The following is a 12,133-nucleotide window of genomic DNA, read 5'->3' as shown; positions in this document are numbered from 1 at the left end:
TAAAAATACAGTTTATAAAACAAAGCATCTTAATGAAATATTTAAATACTATGATTGCTGTTCATTATTAAAATGAGTTCAGTTAAAATGGTAGCTTAACAAGAAATTCAAAACTTTGAACACCTTACCAGGACGAATGGAATATCAAACCTACATATCAAAGAGGTGTTTTGTTTTGTTTTGTTTTGTTTGCGCCGAATGCCTTCAAGGCATGACTGGCTGTCTTGTGTTGTGGGGATCGAACCACAGCAACCTGAGCCTGACTGCTTTGTTGAAGCAGCCACTTAAAGAACTGAGCTAAGGGGCAGGCCCCCCTACATATCAAAGAAAAGAAAACTAAAGAGGAAAATTAATGGAATATCAAGGAACAACCAAAAGCTTGTCTTGGTATGGGAAAAACAATTACAGATCAATAGAGAAAGTACAAATTAGCAATTTTAGGAATGCAAAAGAAACCTGAACATACACAGCAGGTACTTCGATGGACACTGTTATGGTCAGCTCCACGCCAGAATTCATGCAGTGGCCACCAGGAGAACAGTGTTCCAACAGTAGCCACTGGGTCCAAGCAGCACACACCCCACCTCAGGAGAAAATGAGCAGCCGTGCGGAGGCCATTTGCCTGTCAGCCCCTAGACTTGGGCAAGCAGGTGGACTGTGGATAGGAATTTTGAGAGATCTGGAGACTGAGGACAAAGGAACACAGAGCAGCTCTGCAGCTGAGGCAAGAGGGTCTGTGCAGGGGTGCGGCCGGGCCACTGCGCTTGCTTGCTATGAAGCAGGTTCCTACCTCAGCTGCCCCGGGGCGTGGAAATTCTCCACGTGGGGCTGTGACGTGAGGGCCTCTGCCTGCAAGATCCCAGGGCAGCCCTCGCCCAGTCTCAACAAGCAAAATGGGCTGCAGACAGTGACAAATGTCTCTACTAGGAACTGCTGCTTCACGTGTAATTATAAGCCAGTCTGCTTTGATTCAGGCTGGATGACAGCACAACAGAACATGTGGCGTGGAGTGAAGGTGGTGCCAAAGGGTGTGAGTGGAGGGACAGCATGTGACTGCCACAGAGGAGGCGAGTGCATGCAGGAGAGGAAGCGCTAAGACTCCTAGACTAAAACAGCATGACGTGCTACTAACTTTGAGCTAAGGATTTACAAGGTACAAACCGTGAACCAAGCTCAAACTGGCAGGTACAGTAATGACAGAGGATGTTTGTGTATTGTGTTCAGCAGAAAACGACCTCAACAGAATCACTATGTAACTTTTTTCCTTTTACATTTACTTTTATGTATGCCGAAACATTCAAGGTTGCTGGTAGGAGATGGCAACGGGAAAAAACAAAACAAAACAAAAAAAACCCAAAAACTGAACTGGCAGCTGGTTTACCATAAGCAATTTGATGGGCAAAGACCACTCATACACCGTGCAAGATGCTAACCATCCATCAAACTAAGTGGAGATCAACATCCACAAGCAGAAAACTCAATAAAGACAGAGAGACGAGCAACTGGGCCAGTGAGATAGCTCAGTGAACTAAGCACCTGCCTAGCAAGTGCAGGGACTGGGGTTTGACCCCTGGCACCACATGCTATGCCGGCCCTACCCTGGCACAGGGCGCACCGAACTGGCCACCGAAACGAGGCGTGTTGGTGGTGTACACCTGTAATCCCAGCACTGGGGAGGCTGAAAACAGGAGAATCACTAAGAGTCCAAGCTGTGTAGTGAGACCCTGTACCAAATACATTAAAAAAAAAAAAAAAAATGATGAGTAACTGACAAAAAACAAAATAACATTTCATCCTAGTTTTTTATTTTATTGTGTGTGTGTGTGTGTGTGTGGCCAGCTCAGCCCACCAGGGGGTGGGGCTGGCTGGCATGTGGTGCTGGGGGAATTGAACCCCGGTCCCTGTGTTTTTTTTTTGCCAAGCTTGTTCCAAGTAAGTGCTTTAGACCACTGAGCCATCTCACCAGCCCCCTCATCCTAGTTTTTTGACAAAATTTTTTTAAATATTTGACACCACAGTGTTGACAAAAATATAATCAACACATACATAGCTAACATGATTACAGAAACTCGGAGGAGTCCGGTAAACACATGCTTTCACAGTAAGAGTATGTATGCCCCGGAAGTGGCCCTCAAAGCATGGTTGCTAGACCAGCAGCCTCCACGTGGCCTTGGCACGTGCCCATGACTCGGTCCTCTGCCCCTGCAGACCTGCACGCAGACAGCAAGCCCAGCAAGCTGGCTCTGGGCCCCACATAGGGAGAAGGCTGGCTGCACATGTGGGAGAGCGACTGGCCTGAAGCAGCCCTAGTGGAGAGCTGTAAGAATGTCCACACCAGCAGTTTTTAATACAAAAAAGTTTGGAAAACCGAACAGACTTAAGTATGTGGCAGACACGTGCTCAGCGCAGTGAAGAACACATGAGTGTGTGCTTACTGTGAATGAGGATGGACATCACGCCTGCTGTGACAGATCATGGGTGCTTATCACGTGCCTGCCCGAGAGAGCAAGGTGCACACACCTGTACTACCATGAGGCTTCAGCACTTGTAAAGCACACCTTGTGTCATTCTGGGGTGCGTGTGTGTGTGATCAGAAATGGGCACAGGGACTCAGGGTTGGTGAAATTTTATTTCTTCAGCTAGGTGGGGGTGCATGTGTATTAGTTACTTATGCCTTCCTGTACATTTGGAATATGACCTTTGAAGATTTGAAGCAAATATTAATGTTTTAAACCTGGAAACAATGGGCATGTTATACTAACATCAGTTCTTCTCTGAATATTTACAACTTTGCAATTAAACTGAAAATCATTAATGGACAACAGTAATTCTTTAAGTTCTAAATAAAACTCATGGACAGCTAATTATATCAAGATGAAATCGTAAACCAGCAGCTGTGTTTCAAGTCATCTTTACGTTCTAGGGGTTCTCGGGGACAGTGAATCTTAGTGGGGGTGCACTGCTGTCTGTTCAGTCTTAGCCAACTTGGCTGTTAACATTATCACTGCACAAACACTGCCTCCTTCTCTCCTCAGGGCCCTGGTCCACTTGCAGAGGGCCTGAGTCAGCCTCTGTGGGCACATGGATGGCCCTGGCTCTAGAGGATCCAACTTGGCTGACGTAGCAGTCAGCCAACACTCAGCCTTGAACCGTAAGATTACAAAGCCAGAAGACAAGGCACAGTACAGGAGCTCTCCGTGTCAACCTAGCAGTGAGGACACCCGGACGCTCGGCCCATGCAGAAAGCAGTTAAGCTGTTTTGAGAAACCAGCATCCACCTAGGGCAGAAGATCAGCCCCAGACAGGCCTATAGCTGCAGCCTGCTCCTTAGCTCACCCAGCTTCCAGTGGCCACAGGTGGGTGTCCCCCTTTCCTCTGGTCATTTTCTGAGTTTGCCATGGCCTTGTCTTAATTTCAAAATGATGGCTTGAAAATGATAAACACCTTAGGCTTTGATTTCAGATTTAGTGGAATGAGTCAAAGCCACCATGTTCACCGTAGAGACTTTTAACTGTGATAGAGATTTCTAAATTAAACTCCCATATTTACCTTTAGGGAAGGAGGACACTGCCTTCGGAAGGGTGGTGTGACTGTCAGGCTGTGCAGAGCCCACTGGCCGTGGGGAGGCATCAGCACTGCCAAGGCCTGAGATTTTCTTCATCAGTGCTTTAAAACCACACATCGGCAACATGTGCCTGGCTCTATTCTTTCTTTCTTATCCTTACAAGAATAAGCCAAACACTTTCTTGAAACTTTAAAATTATTCTTGAGATGCTCAGAGCCAAGAAGACCTAGACACTTAATACTGAACTGGTAGCTGTCTATGAAGTACTGCCACACGCCTCTGGCCTGGCCCTGTACCTGGTCAGCGGTGGAGACTGCAGCAGCTGTAACGGTGCCTCAGCAGCTGTGCAGGAGACAGGGAACACCTGATGGCCCCGGCGGGCTGTGAGAGAAGCCAGGGAGGACGCCTCACCCAGCCACGCTGCCTGCAGCACTCACTATCGAAGCAGGACGTTTCTGTCCTTCGGGTCACCCAGGCTGCAGTGTTCTGCTAGGGCAGCAGCCAGGACAGCATGCAGATGCCCACACCACCCTTGTCTCTTCCGTGAGGAGCCACACAGGCTGTGTTGTGCCCTGGCATGGAGCAGCTTAGCTGGGCCTTTGCCATCAGTGACATGGGACGAGGCTGACACTGGAGGCCAGATGGAAACTCAAAGCTGCATCAACCACGGAGGCTGAAACAGCAGAATCTCCGAGTAGACTGCTGCGCCTAGCAGCGCTCGCCAACATACCAGACAGGGCTTTCATCTGTTCCCTGCATTATTTTCTGTCCTTACCCTGGCATGTCTTTAGACTTTCCTGGGAGGGAAAGGCATGCTTGACAAGGAAGGCACAAAGCAAAGCCACAGGAGATAAAGTGGGGTTATGGTAAGGGCAGGGCCAGGAGAAGGGCCACAGGTGAGTACTGAGAGCTGGGATGGCCGCCTGGGCACTGAGCTGCGCAGCATGGGGCCCCTGAGCCTGAGTGGCAACAGGCCCCTAAGGAGGGAGGGGTGTGGCGCCTTCACTTCTCCTGCCAGTTCTTTCACTTCTGCACCTGCCTGTCCCTCACAGCACCATTGACAGAGCTAAGAAGTCTCAAGGGTCAGCACAGGAACTGATCCAGCCCCGTTGCTCTCCACATCCCAGGCCCTGAGCTGCAGGTCAAAGCAGCCTTGGGTAGGTGTTAGACCTGCAGTGGCTCTGTCTGTCTGAACCTGTGTAGATGTTCTTCCTAGACGTTGTTCTCTGTGGGTGTGTACAGCACTGTGCAGGCAACAATATCAGGTTGAGTGAGCCAGGGAGGAGTTAAGGCCCAGAGAGGCCATGCCAAGGTTTTATGCAGAATTTTCTTTAAGAGGCTTGAGCAGGCATAGAGTTTGGTATCCATGCAGAGGGTCCTATACCTGTCCTGCAGGATGCTAAGCTGTTTCCCAGGAGGGAGATACACCCGTTAAACACATGCTCTCAACCAATTTCCTCTTCAGCCCCAGCCAGCATGGAGCCCGGGATTCATGCACGCTCCAGCATTAAGCTACATAGTCACGGAGAGGTCCTGCCAGGTCACTCAGTAATGGATGGGACCCTTATACTGTGTTTAGAAAAGTCAGACATAAAGCCATGTAAACACATCAATTACGTGGACATACTCATGAACAAACACTGGAAAGAACCACACTAAAACAGTAATAGGTGTTTTACTATGCTTTGGCTCTGATCATGTTATGAGCTTTTTTTTTTTTTTTTTTTTTTTTGCGGAACTGGGGATTGAACTCAGGCCCTTGCGCTTGCCGAGGAAGCGCTTACTCCACTGAGCCATCTCCCCAGTCCCTTTACTATGCTTTGGAATTATGAGTAACTTGTCTTTTTTTTACTTAATTTTTTTTTTTTCCAAGCTGGCTGTGTAGCTTAGTGGTAGAGCCCTTGTCTAGCATGGGTAAGGCCCTGGGTTCAATCCCCAATACAAAAAAAACCAGCGAACACATTTTAAAAAAATTATTTTCCAGTTTTTTGGTTTTTTTTTTTCCATTTTATGTATTTAGTACAGGATCTTACTACACAGCTCGGACTCTCACTGATCCTGTTTTTAGCCTCTCCAACGATGGTACAGGCATGTGCCACCACGCCCGGACTCAGTCACTGGCTCTCCATGCCTTGGGGTGGGGCAGGTGCGGCATGCGGGACCAACCAGGTTTCCAGATTTTTTGTATAAGCAGGATTTGTAATTTATTTGTTTTCTTCCTTTCTCTTTCTTTCTCTCCTTCCTTCCTTCCTCCCTTCCTTCCTTTCTTCCTTCCTTTTCTGTTTTTGAGACAGGGTCTCACTATGTAGTTTAGGCTGGTCTTAAACTCATTAGCCCAAAGTGGCCTCAAATTTACAGCAATCCTGCCTTGGCCTCCTGAGTGCTGGGGTTACAGGGTAGACCACTACTCCTGGTTTTCCATATGGAATTTTAAGGGGTTTGTTTTTTTAATCCTTAAGTAGAACTTGGAACTATAGGAAGAGGCACAAGGAGAGCAGGGCAGATGGGCTGTGGTGCACACACCCTGATTCTGAGGTACCTGGCTGTTGGGACAGCGTGGGCTCTGTTCCTCACCATCCCCACTCACCTCGCCTCTCCGCGATCTGCAGGTAGCCTGTGGTCAGGTACTGCTCCATGTCCTGCTGGAAGGCCTCCTCAAAAAACTTCTGCCGTTCCTTCAGCTTCATCTGCTGAGCGTGCTCCATGTCCAACACCTTCTGCGCGTGTTCCACATCCAGCTCGGCTGAGGACACACGATGATGTCAGGGTTTGAGCAGCACCTCCTTGTGATGGTGTCACACAGCTCAGCTCACAGTAACCCAGGCTCCTCCCCTTTAGCTATGCGTCCTCCACATGCCCCCCAGCTGCCCAGGTGCTGCTCCACTCCCACCTGTGTCACCCACTCTTCGAAGACAAGTTACTGCTCATCTTTTGAACCAGCATCCCAGGTGACTCTTGTGCTAATCAAATGGCATCTGTTACTCCACCTGGATGCTTCTACATCACTGTGCTCCTACTTGTGGTTGACTTAGAAGTTAGGTACAAGGTGAGACCCGGAGTCCTGGAGAACAGTGCCCACTGTGCAGAGCCCAGATGCCGAAAGCCCTTGCATGTGCTAAGAATGGAGTCACCTCATCAAGGCCAGAAGTGGACACAAGCAGAGGGTGAGCCTCAGGAGACACCAGGGGACAGAAGATGAGCACTGGCAGATTCTGCCTAGCTGGATTCCTCAAAGAGAGGACTTCAGAGGGCAGAGCAGTGCGGGGAGACAGCCAGGGATTGATGAAGAGGGACAGCATCACAGTATCACAGAGCTGAGGAAGTTCTGGAGCTAGACGGTGCTGAGGGGTGCCCAGCCTTCTGGATATATTTAGCGCCACTGCACACTTCATAGTGAGTAATAGTACCTTTACACTATGTATATTTTGGCACAATGAAAAAAGTCACAAATAAATACGTAGCCACTGTGAAGACCTAGAAAGTGATAGTCAATTCTGCTTTGCTGTTTATCAACCATGTGACCTATGTAAGTCAATTAATCTTTGTCATCTAAAAATTTTGGAGAGAAATATTAACCCAATGCTGGTAGGAAACTTCTAGAAAATAAGACAGAGCACTCTAGAATGACAGAGCAGTGGCCTCCCCATCAACTCTCAGCAAGGGCGTTTTGAGACGCCCTTCACCTTGCCACTCAGGCAGGAGCCTGGCCAGCGTGCAGGTCCTCAGGCTGTGTATGAGGCACTGTATACGTGGGCCAAGGGCGATTCCTGCACTTGTTTGTGGACATTTAAGTCCTCTGAATTCTCATGGGATGTGGGCAGAACCTTAAGGTAGCCCCAGCGCTCGCCTTCTGGGTGTGCCCGCCCTGTGTAACCCTGGGCTAGTGACACCTTTGTGTCTAGGCCACTCTGTGGCTGAACTCAACTCACACAAGGTGAACCTGGCCCACCGAGGCTTCCCATAGAATAGCACTTTCCAGGGGGGAAAACGAGAAGCGGAAGGACTGACACAGGCTCACCCCGTCTCTGGCCAGAGAGACAGTTCTGTGATACTGCGACGGCCCTCTTCATCAACTCCCTGTCTGTCTCCCCGCACTGCTCTGCCCGCTAGAAGTCCTTTCCTCCGGGAATCCAGCTAGAGCAGAATCTGCCGGTGCTCATCTTCTGTCCCCTGGTGTCTCCTGAGGCTCACCCTCTGCTTGTGTCACATGGAGGGGGACGTGTGGCAGGTAACAAGGAAGCTGAGCACAGTGTGGACAAGTGTCAGCACCACTATCACAGGGCACTGAACTCTGGCAAAAGCTCACACAAGCCCGTGAGCAGGCTCCAGGGCCTCAGATAGGGCCTTGGGCTTTGACCCAGCCCGGGAGTGGCAGCATTTGCCTGGCTTTAAACTGCGGATTCCCTGAGGATCTGTCTATGAGTCGAACCCTAACAAACGGTACAAATCCCAGGCCACTGCTGAATCTGGGTGACTGACAACTCCGGAGAGGACTGGCACAGCGCTCGAGGCAGATGTCTCAGAGCCCCTGCTCTGCGGCAGGCGCTGTGCTCAGTGGACTAGCACAAGGTCAGGCTGCTATCACCCGCATCTCTACTCATTGCCTGGGGTGAAGTGTCCAGGGCCATTCCCACGGCTTCACCTCTGAGGAGTGACAGCATCTTCGAGATGTTATCAAGTGATTTTTTAACAAGTCAGATCTTACTGTGAAGAGTCCAAGTGGCCCATGGGATCTACATTTGCCTCTTAAGTCCCATCACCACAGCTCCCAGGGCATCGAGATCTGAACAGGACAAACCTCAAGATGCAGGGAAGGAGTTTATTGATCTTCAGTTATGCACAGTGTCACATACTTGGTACCTCTGGGCTTTCTCGTCCTCAAATCTATGTACACGCAACAGTTGCAAACCAACGTTAACCAAAGCAACGTGAACAGAAAAGTGAACTTTCTCAACTGTATCACTGCATGTGAGTTTTCTGCATTCTTGTCATACTGTTCTAAGTCTCACATGTCCCTTACATTTCATGTCATCCTCCATCTCACACCTGTGGACACAGGCAGATGTCTGACAGGCAGACAGGACACAGATCTGAGGTCAGCCCCAAGGCAGTGCTATCTCGTCAGCAGGTGCTTCTGGGCCTTTAGGTGTGCTGCTGTCCAGGAGCCCACTGCCCCACCCCCACCCCGGGCAGAGCAGCCTCTGAGTCCTAAAGGTTCTGGGAAGTAGGGTGGTGCTCAACCAATGTTGACAGGAGTCACCGTGCCCAAGTCTGAGGCTCCCATCCTTTGGGTGGGCACTCCCAGACCCACTCTGGGTCCTTTTCGAGAGCCTGCTGTCTTTCCCTCGATCAGCCCTGTCGACCTGTACACCTTCTACTGCCACCAGATGCAGAGAAGCCTGCTGTTCCTGAGAACACCAGGGGTGGACTATCATGCCTATAACTGAGACGCAGCTCCTGCTCCCGCCCATGACATACGAGTGAGCGGGGCTGTGTGAAGGGAACACCAGGGACACAGCATCCACCAGCAGCTGACAACTAACATCCGACAAGACCTAGGTCCAAGCATGACCGAATCACCCTGCTAGCCCCACTCAGTTACCTTGCTGTTAATAATTCTGCTTGGAATTTAGATGGTACTCTTAGGGAAGAACAACTCAAGAGGATGGCTTTCCATTTGGTTCACTGTTCAAATGCTTTATGACTGCACAGAGCATTAGAGTAAGTCGACCCTAAAACCTCTTAAGCGTGCTTCAAACACTTCACAGTTCAATTAATCTGCTTTTAAAAAATAATTCCAGAATAAGCAGTTCAAAACCACAGATCAATGTAGGAATCATCAAGAGTTTTAATTAAATACTTGTTTTAACTGAATGAAGATTTCCTATATAAGAACCTGAAAATATTTCATGTTTCTTAAGACCTGTTATTTTTGATTATTTCATGTTTCTGAATTATTGGTCCAAGATTTTTATCTTAATTGTTTTCTACATTAGGATAAAGTTCAGTCATGCCTTTAATCTTCCATGGGTGGGGATGGCCTGGATTAAAGAATTTAAAATGGCTGTCAAAAAACCAAACAAAGAACAAAGTATCACTGTTTGAAGTTTTAACACAGGTTGCTCCCTGGTTACTGCAGTCTCTCCATGGTGGCTTTCTTCTTCAACCTCAGTGCTGACTGCTAGCTAAGCCAGGCTCCCTGAGAACTGAGCGATTACAATGAACCAGCTACTCATTCAGGGTGATACTGAAAAAGCACACGAAGGAGAGTGTTTAAAACTAACGGCTGCTCAGAAGCCAAGAGACTCCCCGTGGCCATGTGACTTACAAGAGTGCTCTAGCTGTGAAGTGTGGCACAATTACAGGAAATTTACAAAAATAAAATCCACCTTGCTCATTTAAGAGCTCCACCTGTCCTGTGACCACACATTTCAGCAGCGCTGATGAGTGGGAAGAGACGACGACAGGCTGGTGGGGAGTGGGAGAAGAGAGCCGGCCTCACTGCCGAAGGAGTTAATGAAAATATCCTTAATGTAAAATGTAGGGCTGGGAAGACAGCTCAGTAGAATAAGCGCTTGCTTGCCTGGCAAGTGCAGGGTCCTGAGTTCAATCCCCGGTACCGCAATACATAAATAAATAAAATGTAACATGAGAACATTCAACTAAATATGAGTTGAGAAAAATTATGATAGTCTCCACATTAAAGATTTGAGAACATTTCTCTCATTCATGAGAAATAAGACTAAGGACAAACTTTAACATCTATAATTTAAACAATCTGATGTTTTATACTGAATTAGGGAATATGAATTCTGCAAAGTTCAAGTCCATGTGACACGGGCAAAGGAGAATTATGAAATGTGTATAAATTTCTAATGAATATTCCAAAGTGTTTTGATTAAAAACTTAACTACAAATAAGCCGTCAAATTACGGGACTACTAAACCCCACACACTAAATTCTATCTTTACAACAGTTTAAAAAGTGAAACTTTAATTTTTCATGCTTCTGATGACAATAATTTTTTCTGATATACAAACAATGCATGTACATTGTGGAAAAATTGTAACCACAAAAAAGCATACATAGTTCAATGAAGATCCCTTTGAAATCACCACAAATGGATGACCACAACTAGCATTTCAGTGTATACTCATCAGGGTTTAGTTTTTTTCTATTAGGTTGAACCACACTAAATTACAATATTCCCATTTTTAGAGCTTTTTATCTTGAATTAATTATAGGTTCAGAGCATGTTCTTTAAAAACTGTACATCCCAGGCTGGGGCAGTAGCTTTGTGGTACTGCCCACGTTTCCTCACACCAAAAACAAGCAAAAAATGTACATCAGGAGCCTCCTCCACTGCTAACATCTTATAATTATGGCATGATATTACAAGCAAGAAATTAACCTCAGCACAATATGCAGAGCCCAATCGGATGTCACTAGTCACACATAGGCGTGCACGTGCCCTACACACTCTTATGATGTGTGCAGCCTTCTGTAACCACTATACTGGAGATGCTCATGTGGACCACCTCAGACCCCCATCTTACCTTTACACCACAGCCTTCATCCCCAAGCATCCGTCTGCTTGCCAGACCCATAATGACATACCATGAGAGGCGCACACGTAGAGGCACGCAGCACGCTAGCCTGGCATCGCTGCACTGGGGCACATCCAAGCTGAAAACCTGTCCCCTTCTATTGCTTAGCAGAATGTATGGTACAGACAAACCCATTTAGCCATGAAGAACGTATGGACCGATTCCAACTCTCAGTTATTATGAATAAAACTGCTATAAACATCTGTACAAATTCCTGCATGGAAATAAGTAATTTTGAATATGCAAAATAATGCATATTCATCCATTTTCAAAGTCTCCTCAACTTTCCTGCCCCTGATTTAACAAATGAATAAAGCTATCATAACAGATCTTCAAATAAAATTTCCCTGGACACTTTTATACATGTATATTTAAAATACCAGTATCTGTAACCTGCATTTCTATGGTTTTTTAAAAATTTAAAAGTTCATCAATGATTAGTCTCAGGGGCTACAATGTGTCCATGTGAGAACACCTGATTGGCATGTTCTTGTCCCTGAGTGCCAACCCCAGGACCAAACAAAATACAGGTTCCAAGTCAGACATAATTTATACTACATACTATTTCTGAGTTTTCTTCACTACTATAGAATCCTTACTCTTCACACCTGGAATTTAGGGGGCAAGTCTGTTCATGCTAAAGTTAACACATCTGGGGACATGGTACTGCGGTTTAGTACCTGTTAGGCAGGTGTTCTACCACTGGGCTACATCCCCAAATGAAGTGAATATATTTTTTAAAAAGAAACCTTAACTGGCTTTTATAGAAGTTTACTCTTCTTGCAAAACATGCACATGTACACATTTATCCATATATATGCCCCATCTTAGACACATTTATCAAGTACCAAATAATTCTTTCTTTTACCTGTACTAATAAAGGACAATCTTACCTAAAGTATAGTAATTTAGGATAACGGCAAGTTCTTGCAGTCAGAATAAACGACTTTTAGTTCACAAA

At 46.9% G+C, this 12,133-nt stretch overlaps 1 protein-coding gene across 2 annotated transcripts in view; it reads right to left on the bottom strand.

The window, feature by feature from the left end:
- The window catches only part of Dtnbp1 (dystrobrevin binding protein 1), a 146,417-nt gene that overhangs the window by 4,502 nt on the left and 129,782 nt on the right, over nucleotides 1-12,133 (bottom strand). For both annotated transcript variants that reach the window (XM_023712154.1, XM_004628342.2), the window contains one exon: nucleotides 6,153-6,308. In XM_023712154.1, coding sequence (XP_023567922.1) covers nucleotides 6,153-6,308 — 156 coding nt within the window. The remainder of the gene's footprint in view (nucleotides 1-6,152; nucleotides 6,309-12,133) is intronic.

The sequence above is a fragment of the Octodon degus genome, unplaced genomic scaffold (genome assembly GCF_000260255.1).
Source record: "Octodon degus isolate 3935 unplaced genomic scaffold, OctDeg1.0 scaffold00023, whole genome shotgun sequence".
NCBI classification, from domain to species: Eukaryota; Metazoa; Chordata; class Mammalia; order Rodentia; family Octodontidae; genus Octodon; species Octodon degus.
The sequence above is the reverse complement of the archived record's forward strand: the minus strand, read 5'-3'. Positions and strand labels throughout refer to the sequence as shown.